At 40.5% G+C, this 16047-nt stretch overlaps 1 protein-coding gene across 1 annotated transcript in view; it reads right to left on the bottom strand.

Annotated features, from left to right (window-relative positions):
* The window catches only part of MTF2 (metal response element binding transcription factor 2), an 86611-nt gene extending 78864 nt beyond the window's left edge, over positions 1-7747 (bottom strand). Inside the window, exon 1 of the mRNA XM_038744989.1 lies at positions 7604-7747. Within this exon, the coding sequence (XP_038600917.1) occupies positions 7604-7608 (5 nt within the window). The 5' untranslated portion in view covers positions 7609-7747. The remainder of the gene's footprint in view (positions 1-7603) is intronic.
* Between the last annotated feature and the right edge of the window lie 8300 nt (positions 7748-16047).

The following is a 16047-nucleotide window of genomic DNA, read 5'->3' as shown; positions in this document are numbered from 1 at the left end:
CCCCCTCCTCCTCCTCACTTACCTCCTTCCCCTCCCCACAGCCCCTGTATATATGTTTGTACACATTTATTACTCTATTTATTTGACTTGCACATATTTACTATTCTATGTATTTTATTTTGTTAATATGTTTTGTTGTCTGTCTCCCTCTTCTAGACTGTGAGCCCGCTGTTGGGCTCACACTAAGTGCTCAAGCGCTTAGTACAGTGCTCTGCACACAGTAAGCGCTCAATAAGTACGACTGAATGAATGAATGAATGTTGGGTAGGGACCGTCTCTCTATGCTGCCACCTTGGACTTCCCAAGCGCTTAGTCCAGTGCTCTGCACACAGTAAACGCTCAATAAATACGACTGAATGAATGAATGTAGGGTAGGGACCGTCTCCATATGTTGCCAACTTGTACTTCCCAAGCGCTTAGTCCAGTGCTCTGCACACAGTAAGTGCACAATAAATTCATTCATTCATTCAATCGCATTTATTGAGCGCTTACTGTGTGCAGAGCAGTAGACTAAGCACTTGGGAAGGACAAGTTGGCAACATCTAGAGATGGTCCCTACCCAACAACGGGCTCACAGTCTAGAAGTCTAGAATTCTAGACTTCTAGTCTAGAATTCATATTCATAAATACGAATGAATGAATGTTGGGTGGGGACCGTCTCTATATGTTGCCAACTTGGACTTCCCAAGCACTTAGTCCAGCGCTCTGCACACAGTAAGCGCTCAATAAATACAATTGAATGAATGAGTGTTGGGTAGGAACCCAACTAGACTGTGAGCCCACTGTTGGGTAGGGACCGTCTCTATATGTTGCCAACTTGTACTTCCCAAGAACTTAGTACAGTGCTCTGCACACAGTAAGCGCTCAATAAATACGATTGATTGTCTCTATATGTTGCCAACTTGTACTTCCCAAGCGCTTAGTCCAGTGCTCTGCACACAGTAAGCGCTCAATAAATACGATAATAAGTAAATAATAAAATAAACCGTCTCTATATGTTGCCAACTTGGACTTCCTAAGCGCTTAGTCCAGTGCTCTGCACACAGTAAGTGCTCAATAAATACAATTGATTGAATGAATGAATGTTGGGTAGGGAGCGTCTCTATCTGTTGCCAACTTGTACTTCCCAAGCGCTTAGTCCAGAGCTCTGCACACAGTAAGCGCTCAATAAATACGAATGAATGAATGTTGGGTAGGGACCGTCTCTATCTGTTGCCAACTTGGACTTCCCAAGCGCTTAGTCCAGTGCTCTGCACACAGCAAGCGCTCAATAAATACGACTGATTTAATGAATGAATGTTGGGTAGGGACCGTCTCTATCTGTTGCCAACTTGGACTTCCCAAGCACTTAGTACAGTGCTCTGCACACAGTAAGCGCTCAATAATTTCATTCATTCATTCAATTGTATTTATTGAGTGCTTCCTGTGTGCAGAGCACTGTACTAAGCGCTTGGGAAGGACAAGTTGGCAACATCTAGAGACGGTCCCTACCCAACAACGGGCTCACAGTCTAGAATTCGTATTCATAAATCCGCCAACTGTCAGCTGTGTGACTTTAGGCAAGTCACTTAACTTCTCTGAGCCTCAGTTACCTCATCTGTAAAATGGGGATGAAAACCATGAGCCCCCCGTGGAACAACCTGATCACCTTGTAACCTCCCCAGCGCTTAGAAAAGTGCTTTGCACATAGTAAGCGCTTAACAAATACCATCATTTTCTAGACTGTGAGCCCGCTGTTGGGTAGCAACCATCTATGTTGCCAACTTGGACTTCTCAAGTGCTTAGTACAGTGCTCTGCACACAGGAAGCACTCAATAAATATGATTGAATGAATAAATACGAATGAATGAATGTTGGGTAGGGACTGTCTCTTTATGTTGCCAACTTGGACTTCATACTTCATGCTGCTGCCCCATACTTCATGCTGCTGCCCGGATCATCTTTGTGCAGAAACGCTCTGGGCATATTACTCCCCTCCTCAAAAATCTCCAGTGGCTACCAATCAATCTGCGCATCAGGCAGAAACTCCTCACCCTGGGCTTCCAGGCTGTCCATCCCCTGGCCCCCTCCTACCTCACCTCCCTTCTCTCCTTCTCCAGCCCAGCCCGCACCCTCCGCTCCTCTGCCGCTCACCTCCTCACCGGGCCTCGTTCTCGCCTGTCCCGCCATCGACCCCCGGCCCACGTCATCCCCCGGGCCTGGAATGGCCTCCCTCTGCCCATCCTCCAAGCTAGCTCTCTTCCTCCCTTCAAGGCCCTGCTGAGAGCTCACCTCCTCCAGGAGGCCTTCCCAGACTGAGCCCCTTCTTTCCTCTCCCCCTCGTCCCCCTCTCCATCCCCGTCTTACCTCCTTCCCTTCCCCACAGCACCTGTATATATGCATACATGTTTGTACAGATTTATTACTCTATTTATTTATTTATTTTACTTGTACATATCTATTCTATTTATTTTATTTTGTTAGTATGTTTGGTTTTGTTCTCTGTCTCCCCCTTTTAGACTGTGAGCCCACTGTTGGGTAGGGACTGTATATGTTGCCAATTTGTACTTCCCAAGCGCTTAGTACAGTGCTCTGCACATAGTAAGCGCTCAATTCATTCATTCAATCGTATTTATTGAGGGCTTTCTGTGTGCAGAGCACTGTACTAAGCGCTTGGGAAGGACAAGTTGGCAACATTTAGAGACAGTCCCTACCCAACAACGGGCTCACAGTCTAGAAGTGTAGAATTCGTATTCATAAATACGAATGAATGAATGTTGGGTAGGGACCGTCTATCTGTTGCCAACTTGTAATAATAATAATAATGTTGGTATTTCTTTAGCGCTTACTACGTGCAAAGCACTGTTCTAAGCGCTGGGGGGAATACAAGGAGATGAGGTTGTCCCATGTGAGGCTCACAGTCTTAATCCCCATTTTACAGATGAGGGAACTGAGGCACAGAGAAGTGAAGTGACTTGCCCAAGGTCACACAGCAGACATGTGGGGGAGGCGGAATTCGAACCTATGACCTGTGACTCCCAAGCCCGGGCTCTTTCCACTGAGCCACGCTGCTTGTAGAGCGCTCTGCACACAGTAAGCGCTCAATAAATACGAATGAATGAATGTTGGGTAGGGACTGTCTCTATCTGTTGCCAGCTTGGACTTCCCAAGCGCTTAGCCCAGTGCTCTGCACACAGTAAGCGCTCAATACGAATGAATGAATGTTGGGTAGGGACCACCTATGTTGCCAACTTGGACTTCTCAAGCGCTTAGTCCAGTGCTCTGCACACAGTAAGCGCTCAATACACACGATAATAAACAAATAAAAAAATAAACCGTCTATGTTGCCAACCTGGACTTCCCAAGCGCTTAGTCCAGCGCTCTGCACCCAGTAAGCACTCAATAAATATGAATGAATGAATGTGGGGTAGGGACCGTCTCCATATGTTGCCAACTTGGACTTCCCAAGCACGTAGTCCAGTGCTCTGCACACAGTAAGCGCTCAATACATACGAATGAATGAATGTTGGGTAGGGACCGTCTCCATATGTTGCCAACTTGGACTTCCCAAGCGCTTAGTCCAGCGCTCTGCACGCAGTAAGCGCTCAATAAATACGAATGAATGAATGCTGGGTAGGGACCGTCTCTATCTGTTGCCAACTTGTACTTCCCAAACGCTTAGTCCAGCGCTCTGCACGCAGTAAGCGCCCAATAAATACGACTGACATTCATTCATATTTATTGAGCACTTACTGAGTGAATGAATGAATGAATGTAGGGTAGGGACCGTCTCTAGATGTTGCCAACTTGGACTTCCCAAGCGCTTAGTCCAGCGCTCTGCACACAGTAAGCGCTCAATAAATACGAATGAACGAATGTTGGGTAGGGACCGTCTCTAGATGTTGCCAACTTGGACTTCCCAAGCGTTTAGTCCAGCGCTCTGCACACAGTAAGCGCTCAATAAATACGATTGAATGAACGAATGAATGTAGGGTATGGACTGTCTCTACTTCCCAAGCGCCTAGTCCAGCGCTCTGCACACAGTAAGCGCTCAATAAATACGACAATGAATGAATGAATGTTGGGTAGGGACCGTCTCTATATGTTACCAACCTGGACTCCCCAAGCGCTTAGTCTAGCGCTCTGTACACAGTAAGCGCTCAATAAATACGAATGAATGAATGTTGGGTAGGGACCGTCTCTATCTGTTGCCAACTTGTACTTTCCAAGCGCTCAGTCCAGCGCTCTGTCCAGCGCTCTGCACACAGCAAGCGCTCCATAAATACGACTGATATTCATTCATATTTATTGAGCGCTTACTGAGTGAATGAATGAATGAATGTAGGGTAGGGACCGTCTCCATATGTTACCAACTTGGACTTCCCAAGCGTTTAGCCCAGTGCTCTGCACACAGTAAGCGCTCAATTAATACGATTGAATGAATGAATGAATGTTGGGTAGGGACCGTCTCTATATGTTGCCAACTTGGACTTCCCAAGCGCTTAGTCCAGCGCTCTGCATACACTAAGCGCTCAATAAATACGAATGAATGAATGTTGGGTAGGGACCGTCTCTATCTGTTGCCAAGTTGGACTTCCCAAGCGCTTAGTCCAGAGCTCTGCACACAGTAAGCGCTCAATAAATACGATTGAATGAATGAATGAATGCTGGGTAAGGACCGTCTCTATATGTTCCCAACTTGTACTTCCCAAGCGTTTAGTCCAGCGCTCTGCACACAGTAAGTGCTCAATACATACGATAATAAATAATAAAATAAACCGTCTATGTTGCCAACTTGGACTTCCCAAGCGCTTAGTCCAGCGCTCTGCACACAGTAAGTGCTCAATAAATACGATTGAATGAATGAATGTTGGGTAGGAACCGTCTCTATCTGTTGCCAACCTGGACTTCCTAAGAGCTTAGTCCAGTGCTCTGCACAGAGTAAGCACTCAATAAATATTAATGAGTGAATGTAGGGTAGGGACTGTCTCTATATGTTGCCATTGGGCTTCCCAAGTGCTTAGTCCAGCGCTCTGCACACAGTAAGCGCTCAATAAATATGATTGAATGAATGAATGAATGAATGTTGGGTAGGGACCGCCTCTATATGTTGCCAACTTGGACTTCCCAAGCGCTTAGTCGAGCGCTCTGCATACACTAAGCGCTCAATAAATACGAATGAATAAATGTTGGGTAGGAACCGTCTCCATATGTTGCCAACTTGGACTTCCCAAGCGCTTAGTCCAGCGCTCTGCACACAGTAAGCGCTCAATAAATACAATTGAATGAATGAATGAATGCTGGGTAGGGACTGTCTCTATATGTTGCCAACTTGTACTTCCCAAGCACTTAGTCCAGTGCTCTGCACACAGTAAGCGCTCAATACATACGATAATAAACAAATAATAAAATAAACCGTCTATGTTGCCAACCTGGACTTCCCAAGTGCTTAGTCCCGCGCTCTGCACACAGTAAGCGCTCAATAAATACGAATGAACGAATGTTGGGTAGGGACCGTCTCTAGATGTTGCCAACTTGGACTTCCCAAGCGCTTAGTGCAGCGCTCAGCACACAGTAAGCGCTCCATAAGTACGACTGAATGAATGAATGAATGAATGAATGTTGGGTAGGGACCGTCTCTAGATGTTGCCAACTTGGACTTCCCAAGCGCTTAGTGCAGCGCTCTGCACACAGTAAGCGCTCCATAAATACGACTGATATTCATTCATATTTATTGAGCGCTTACTGAGTGAATGAATGAATGAATGTAGGGTAGGGACCGTCTCTAGATGTAGCCAACTTGTAGTTCCCAAGCGTTTAGTCCAGTGCTCTGCACACAGTAAGCGCTCAATAAATACGAATGAATGAATGTTGGGTAGGGACCGTCTCTAGATGTTGCCAACTTGGACTTCCCAAGCGCTTAGTCCAGCGCTCTGCACACAGTAAGCGCTCCATAAATACGACTGAATGAATGAATGAATGAATGTTGGGTAGGGACCGTCTCTATATGTTGCCAACTTGGACTTCCCAAGCGCTTAGTCTATTGCTCTGCACACAGTAAGCACTCAATGCATACAAATGAATAAATGTTGGGTAGGAACCGTCTCTATCTGTTGCCAACCTGGACTTCCCAAGCGCTTAGTCCAGTGCTCTGCACCCAGTAAGCGCTCAATAAATATGAATGAATGAATGTAGGGTAGGGACTGTCTCCATATGTTGCCAACTTGGACTTCCCAAGCGCTTAGTCCAGTGCTCTGCACACAGTAAGCGCTCAATAAATACGATTGAATGAATGAATGAATGAATGCTGGGCAGGGACCATCTCCATATGTTGCCAACTTGTAGTTCCCAAGCGTTTAGCCCAGTGCTCTGCACACAGTAAGCGCTCAATAAATACGAATGAACGAATGTTGGGTAGGGACCGTCTCTAGATGTTGCCAACTTGGACTTCCCAAGCGTTTAGTCCAGCGCTCTGCACACAGTAAGCGCTCAATAAATACGAATGAATGACTGACTGACTGAATGAATGAATGTTGGGCAGGGACAATCTCCATATGTTGCCAACTTGTAGTTCCCAAGCGTTTAGCCCAGTGCTCTGCACACAGTAAGCGCTCAATAAATACGAATGAATGAATGTTGGGTGGGGACCGTCTCTAGATGTTGCCAGCTTGGACTTCCCAAGCGCTTAGTGCAGCGCTCTGCACACAGTTAGCGCTCCATAAATACGACTGAATGAATGAATGAGTGAATGAATGTAGGGTAGGGACCATCTCTAGATGTTGCCAACTTGTAGTTCCCAAGAGTTTAGCGCAGTGCTGTGCACACAGTAAGCGCTCAATAAATATGAATGAACGAATGTTGGGTGGGGACCGTCTCTAGATGTTGCCAACTTGGACTTCCCAAGCGCTTAGTCCAGCGCTCTGCACACAGTAAGCGCTCAATAAATACGAATGAATGACTGACTGAATGAATGAATGAATGTTGGGCAGGGACCATCTCTAGATGTTGCCAACTTGTAGTTCCCAAGCGCTTAGTCCAGTGCTCTGCACACAGTAAGCGCTCAATAAACACGAATGAACGAATGTTGGGTAGGGACCGTCTCTAGATGTTGCCAGCTTGGACTTCCCAAGCGCTTAGTGCAGCGCTCTGCACACAGTTAGCGCTCCATAAATACGACTGAATGAATGAATGAGTGAATGAATGTAGGGTAGGGACCGTCTCTAGATGTTGCCAACTTGTAGTTCCCAAGCGTTTAGCGCAGTGCTGTGCACACAGTAAGCGCTCAATAAATACGAATGAATGAATGTTGGGTAGGGCCTGTCTCCATATGTTGCCAACTTGTACTTCCCAAGCGTTTAGCACAGTGCTGTGCACACAGTAAGCGCTCCATAAATACGACTGAATGAATGAATGAGTGAATGAATGTTGGTCCATAAATACGACTGAATGAATGAATGAGTGAATGAATGTAGGGTAGGGACCGTCTCTAGATGTTGCCAACTTGTAGTTCCCAAGCGTTTAGCGCAGTGCTGTGCACACAGTAAGCGCTCCATAAATACGACTGAATGAATGACTGCGTGCCTGAGTGAATGAAGGAATTCCCCTCAGCGGCCCCCGCTCTCACCTCATTCGGCCCCTTCAGTGGTGCCCACCGCCTCACGCAGGAAAAACCCCCGGAGCGGGCACCGAATTCCCGGCCGCTTCGCCCTCGGCCGGGAAGGGACGGGAAGGGCCGGGAAGGGCCGGGAAGGGAAGGGGACGGAGGGGGGGAAACTGAGGGACGGAGGGTCAGGGCCGCCTGAGGCGCAGGGCCGCCCGCCCGGCTCCCGCCGCCATCTTGGTTTGGCGCGCCGGCCGCGGGGCATTGTGGGAGGGCGGCGGGGCGGGCGCGTCCAATGGCCGCGCGCCGGACCGCCCGCCCGCCCGCCCGCGGAAGGACACGGACCCGCGCGCGCCGCCCCACGCCGAACAAAGAAACGGCCGCCGCACCGCCCGGATCCCTCCGCCGCGCCATGGCCCCGCCCCCCCGGCGCTCCCGCTGCGCGCGCAGCGCTGCCCTCAGCGCGCTCCCCTTCATTCATTCATTCGGTCGGACTTATAATAATAACAATTAATTATAATATATTATATAGAATATATAATAATCATATATAATAATTCGGTCGTACCATAATAATAATAATGATGGTCTTTGTTAATCAATCGATCGTATTTATTGAGCGCTTACTGTGCGCAGAGCACTGGACTGAGCGCTGCCCTCAGCGCGCTCCCCTTCATTCCTTCATTCGGTCGGACCTATAATAAGAATAATTAATTATAATATATTATATAGAATATATATAATGTAATATATAATAATAATAATATATAATAATTCGGTCGTACCATAATAATGATGGTCTTTGTTAATCAATCAATCGTATTTATTGAGCGCTTACTGTGCGCAGAGCACTGGACTGAGCGCTGCCCTCAGCGCGCTCCCCTTCATTCCTCCATTCGGTCGGACTTATAATAATAATAATTAATTATAATATATTATATAGAATATATATGATATAATATATAATAATAATATATAATAATTCGGTCGTACCATAATAATAATAATGATGGTCTTTGTTAATCAATCGATCGTATTTATTGAGCGCTTACTGTGCGCAGAGCACTGGACTGAGCGCTGCCCTCAGCGCGCTCCCCTTCATTCCTTCATTCGGTCGGACCTATAATAATAATAATTAATTATAATATATTATATAGAATATATAATATAATATATAATAATAATATATAATAATTCGGTCGTACCATAATAATAATAATGATGGTTTTTGTTAATCAATCGTATTTATTGAGCGCTTACTGTGTGCAGAGCATTGGACTGAGCGCTCCCCTCAGCGCGCTCCCCTTCATTCATTCATTCGGTCGGACCTATAATAAGAATAATTAATTATAATATATTATATATAATATATATAATATAATATATAATAATAATATATAATAATTCGGTCGTACCATAATAATAATAATGATGGTCTTTGTTAATCAATCAATCAATCGTATTTATTGAGCGCTTACTGTGTGCAGAGCACTGGACTGAGCGCTGCCCTCAGCGCGCTCCCCTTCATTCATTCATTCGGTCGGACTTGTAATAATATATGATGATGATTAATTATAATATAGATTATATATAAAATATGTAATATATAATAATAATATATAATGATTCGGTCGTACCATAATATTAATATAATATATAGTATGTGATAAGACGTAATATAATAATAATTGTTGATTGAATAATAATAATGGTCTTTGTTAATCAATCAATCAATCGTATTTATTGAGCGCTTACTGTGTGCAGAGCACTGGACTGAGCGCTGCCCTCAGCGCGCTCCCCTTCATTCATTCATTCGGTCGGACCTATAATAAGAATAATTAATTATAATATATTATATATAATATATATACTATAATATATAATAATAATATATAATCATTCGGTCGTACCATAATAATAATAATGATGGTCTTTGTTAATCAATCAATCAATCGTATTTATTGAGCGCTTACTGTGTGCAGAGCACTGGACTGAGCGCTGCCCTCAGCGCGCTCCCCTTCATTCATTCATTCGGTCGGACTTGTAATAATATATGATGATGATTAATTATAATATAGATTATATATAAAATATATAATATATAATAATAATATATAATGATTCGGTCGTACCATAATATTAATATAATATATAGTATGTGATAATACATAATATAATAATAATTGTTGATTGAATAATAATAATGGTCTTTGTTAATCAATCAATCAATCGTATTTATTGAGCGCTTACTGCGTGCAGAGCACTGGACTGAGCGCTGCCCTCAGCGCGCTCCCCTTCATTCATACATTCGGTCGGACTTATAATAATAATAATCAATTATAATATATTATATGTAATATATATAATATAATATATAATAATAATATATAATCATTCGGTCGTACCATAATAATAATAATGATGGTCTTTGTTAATCAATCAATCGTATTTATTGAGCGCTTACTGTGTGCAGAGCACTGGACTGAGCGCTGCCCTCAGCGCGCTCCCCTTCATTCATTCATTCGGCCGGACCTATAATAATTAATTATAATATACTATATAGAATATATAATATAATATATAATAATAATATATAATAATTCGGTCGTACCATAATAATAATAATGATGGTCTTTGTTAATCAATCGATCGTATTTATTGAGCGCTTACTGTGCGCAGAGCACTGGACTGAGCGCTGCCCTCAGCGCGCTCCCCTTCATTCATTCATTCGGTCGGACTTATAATAATAATAATTAATTATAATATATTATATAGAATATATAATATAATATATAATAATTCGGTCGTACCATAATAATGATGGTCTTTGTTAATCAATCAATCGTATTTATTGAGCGCTTACTGTGTGCAGAGCACTGGACTGAGCGCTGCCCTCAGCGCGCTCCCCTTCATTCATTCATTCATTCGGTCGGACTTATAATAATAATAATAAATTATAATAATATATAATATATATTACATATATATATTATATATAATAATATATAATAATTCGGTCGTACCATAATAATGATGGTCTTTGTTAATCAATCGCATTTATTGAGCGCTTACTGTGTGCAGAGCACTGGACTAAGCTCTGCCCTCAGCGCGCTCCCCTTCATTCATTCATTCGGTCGGACTTATAATAATAATAATTAATGATAATATATGATATCTTAATATAATATATATAATATAATATATAATAATAATATATAATAATTCGGTCGTACCATGATAATAATAATGACGGTCTTTGTTAATCAATCAATCAATCGTATTTATTGAGCGCTTACTGTGTGCAGAGCACTGGACTGAGCGCTGCCCTCAGCGCGCTCCCCTTCATTCATTCGTTCGGTCGGACTTGTAATAATATATGATAATGATTAATTATAATATAGATTATATATAAAATATATAATATATAATGATAATATATAATGATTCGGTCGTACCATAATATTGATATAATATATAGTATGTGATAATACATAATATAATAATAATTGTTGATTGAATAATAATAATGGTCTTTGTTAATCAATCAATCAATCGTATTTATTGAGCGCTTACTGCGTGCAGAGCACTGGACTAAGCGCTGCCCTCAGCGCGCTCCCCTTCATTCCTTCATTCGGTCGGACTTATAATAATAATAATTAATTATAATATATTATATAGAATATATAATATAATATATAATAATAATATATAATAATTCGGTCGTACCATAATAATGATGGACTTTGTTAATCAATCAATCGTATTTATTGAGCACTTACTGTGCGCAGAGCACTGGACTAAGCGCTGCCCTCAGCGCGCTCCCCTTCATTCATTCATTCGGTCGGACTTATAATAATATATAATGATAATTAATAATGATATATAATATATTATATATAATATGTATAATATAATATGTAATAATAATATATAATAATTCGGTCGAACCATAATAATAATGATGATGGTCTTTGTTAATCAATCAATCAATCAACCGCATTTATTGAGCGCTTACTGTGTGCAGAGCACTGGACTAAGCGCTGCCCTCAGCGTGCTCCCCTTCATTCATTCATTCCGTCGGACTTATAATAATATATAATAATAATTAATAATAAAATATAATATATTATATCATTCATTCGGTCGGACTTATAATAATATATAATGATAATTAATAATGATATATAATATATTATATATAATATGTATAATATAATATGTAATAATAATATATAATAATTCGGTCGAACCATAATAATAATGATGATGGTCTTTGTTAATCAATCAATCAATCAACCGCATTTATTGAGCGCTTACTGTGTGCAGAGCACTGGACTAAGCGCTGCCCTCAGCGTGCTCCCCTTCATTCATTCATTCCGTCGGACTTATAATAATATATAATAATAATTAATGATAATATATAATATATTATATCATTCATTCGGTCGGACTTATAATAATATATGATAATGATTAATAATAATATATTATATATAATATATGCTATAATATATTATAATATATAATAATTCGGTCGTACCATAATAATAATGATGATGGTCTTTGTTAATCAATCAATCAATCAATCGTATTTATTGAGCGCTTACTGTGTGCAGAGCACTGGACTAAGCGCTGCCCTCAGCGCGCTCCCCTTCATTCATTCATTCGGTCGGACTTATAATAATAATAATTAATGATAATATATAATATCTTAATATAATATATATAATATCATATATAATAATAATATATAATAATTCGGTCGTACCATGGTAATAATAATGACGGTCTTTGTTAATCAATCGTATTTATTGAGCGCTTACTGTGTGCAGAGCACTGGACTAAGCGCTGCCCTCAGCGCGCTCCCCTTCATTCATTCATTCGGTAGGACTTATAATAATAAATAATGATAATTAATAATCATATAGAATATATTATATAGAATATATATAATATAATATATAATTATAATATATAATAATTCGGTCGTACCATGATAATGATAATGATGGTCTTTGTTCATCAATCAATCAATCAATCGTATTTATTGAGCGCTTACTGTGTGCAGAGCACTGGACTGAGCGCTGCCCTCAGCGCCCTCCCCTTCATTCATTCATTCGGTTGGACTTATAATAATATATAATAATGATTAATTATAATATATATTATATATAAAATATGTAATATATAATAATAATATATGATAATTCGGTCGTACCATAATATTAATACAATTATATTAATATAATATAATATAATATAATTTGTAATAATACATAATACAATTATAATTATTGATTGAATAATAATAATGGTCTTTGTTAATCAATCAATCAATCGTATTTATTGAGCGCTTACTGTGTGCAGAGCACTGTACTGAGCGCTGCCCTCAGCGCGCTCCCCTTCATTCATTCATTCGGTCGGACTTATAATGATATATAATAATGATTAATTATAATATATTATACATAAAATATATAATATATAATAATAATATATGATAATTCGGTCGTACCATAATATTAATGCAATAATATTAATATAATATAATACGTGATAATACATAATACAATAATAATTATTGATTGAATAATAATAATGGTCTTTGTTAATCAATCAATCAATCAATCGTATTTATTGAGCGCTTACTGTGTGCAGAGCACTGGACTAAGCGCTGCCCTCAGCGCGCTCCCCTTCATTCATTCATTCGGTCGGACTTATAATAATATATAATAATAATATATAATATAATATATAATAATATATAATAATATATAATAATTCGGTCGTACCATAATAATAATAATGATGGTCTTTGTTAATCAATCAATCAATCAATCGTATTTATTGAGCGCTTAACTGTGTGCAGAGCACTGTACTAAGCGCTGCCCTCAGCGCGCTCCCCTTCATTCATTCATTCGGTCGGACTTATAATAATATATAATAATAATTAATAATAATACATTATATATAATGTATATAATATAATATATAATAATATATAAGAATTCGGTCGTACCATAATAATAATAATGATGGTATTTGTTAAGCAATCAATCAATCAATGGTATTTATCGAGCGCTTACTGTGTGCAGAGCACTGTACCAAGCGCTTGGGAAGTCCAAGTTGGGAACATAGACGGTCCCTAAACAACAGCGGGCTCACGGTCTAAAAGGGGGAGACAGAGAACAAAACCAAACATACTAACAAAATAAAATAAATAGAACAGTCATTCGGTCGTACTTTTATAATAATATATAATAATTAATAATAATAATATATAATATATAATATAATATATAATAATTCGGTCGTACCATAATAATAATAATGATGGTCTTTGTTAATCAATCAATCAATCGTATTTATTGAGCGCTTACTGTGTGCAGAGCACTGTACTAAGCGCTGCCCTCAGCGCGCTCCCCTTCATTCATTATTATATAATATATAATAATTCGGTCGTAGCATAATAATAATGATGATGGTCTTTGTTAATCAATCAATCAATCAATCGTATTTATTGAGCGCTTGCTGTGTGCAGAGCACTGTACTGAGCGCTTGGGAAGTCCAAGTTGGCAACACAGAGAGACGGTCCCTACCCAACAGCGGGCTCACAGTCTAGAAGGGGGAGACAGGGAACAAAACCAAACATATTAACAAAATAAAATGAATAGAACAGTCATTCGGTCGTACTTATAATAATATATAATAATAATTAATAGTAATATATAATATATATGATATATATTATATATATTATATATAATATACAATTAATAATAATATATAATAATTCGGTCGTAGCATGATAATAATAATGATGGTATTTGTTAATCAATCAATAAATCGTATTTATTGAGTGCTTACTGTGTGCAGAGCACTGGACTAAGCGCTTGGGAACTACAAGTTGGCAACATAAGAGAGACGGTCCCTACCCAACAGCGGGCTCACAGTCTGAAAGGGGGAGACAGAGAACAAAACCAAACGTACTAACAAAATAAAATAAATAGAATAGATATGTACAAGTTAAATAGAGTAATAAATATGTACAAACATGTATAATCGGGGGTGGCGACTGTGTGTACCAGGCACTGTTCTAAGCACCGGGGTGAAGCCAAGCAAATCAGGTTGGGCACAAACCCCCGTCCCATATTCATTCAATCGTATTTATTGAGCGCTTACTGTGTGCAGAGCACTGTACTAATCAATCAATCAATCAATCATATTTATTGAGCGCTTACTATGTGCAGAGCACTGTACTAAGCGCTTGGGAAGTACAAATTGGCAACATATAGAGGCAGTCCCTACCCAACAGAGGGCTCACAGTCTAAAAGGGGGAGACAGACAACAAAACTAAACATTCTAACAAAAGAAAATAAATAGAATAGATATGTACAAGTAAAATAAATAAATAAATAGAGTAATAAATATGTACAAACATATATAATCGGGGGTGGCTACTGTGTGTACCAGGCACTGTTCTGAGCACCGAGGTGAAGCCAAGCAATTCAGGTTGGGCACAAACCCCCGTCCCATATCATCATCATCATCATCATCAATCGTATTTATTGAGCGCTTACTGTGTGCAGAGCACTGTACTAAGCGCTTGGGAAGTCCAAGTTGGCAACATATAGAGACGGTCCCTACCCAACAGCGGGCTCACAGTCTAAAAGGGGGAGACAGAGAACAAAACCAAACATACTAACAAAATAAAATAAATAGAATAGATATGTACAAGTAAAATAAATAGAGTAATAAATATGTGCAAACATATATACAGGTGCTGTGGGGAAGGGAAGGAGGTAAGACGTGTACAAAGCACTGTTCTAAGCGCTGGGGGGGATTACAAGGTGATGAAGTTGTCCCAAGAGGGACGCACAGTCTTCATCCCCATTTTACAGATGAGGGAACTGAGGCTCAGAGAAGCGATGTGACTTGCCCAAGGTCACACAGCAGACAAGTGGCGGAGGCAGGATTTGAACCCGTGACTTCTGACTCCAAAGCCCGGGCTCTTTCCACTGAGCCACTCTGCTTCTCTAATGGAGCGCTCACTGTGTGCAGAGCACTGGACTAAGCGCTGGGGGGGGGGGGATACAAGGGGATGAAGTTGTCCCTCAGTTACCTCATCTGTAAAATGGGGACTAAGACTGTGAGCCCCACGTGGGCCAACCTGATCACCTTGTATCTTCCCCAGCGCTTAGAACAGTGCTTGGCACATAGTAAGCGCTTAACAAATACCATCATTATTATTATTATGAGGGACGCACAGTCTTCATCCCCATTTTACAGATGAGGGAACTGAGGCTCGGAGAAGCGAAGTGACTTGCCCAAGGTCACACAGCAGACGCGTGGAGGAGGCGGGATTGGAACCCGTGACTTCTGACTCCAAAGCCCGGGCTCTTTCCACTGAGTCATGCTGCTTCTCTAATGGAGCACTCACTGTGTGCAGAGCACTGTACTAAGCGCTT

This window comes from Tachyglossus aculeatus, chromosome 4 (assembly GCF_015852505.1).
Source record: "Tachyglossus aculeatus isolate mTacAcu1 chromosome 4, mTacAcu1.pri, whole genome shotgun sequence".
NCBI lineage: Eukaryota > Metazoa > Chordata > Mammalia > Monotremata > Tachyglossidae > Tachyglossus > Tachyglossus aculeatus.
Note: the sequence above shows the minus strand (reverse complement) of the source record. Positions and strands in the feature narration are given on the sequence as shown.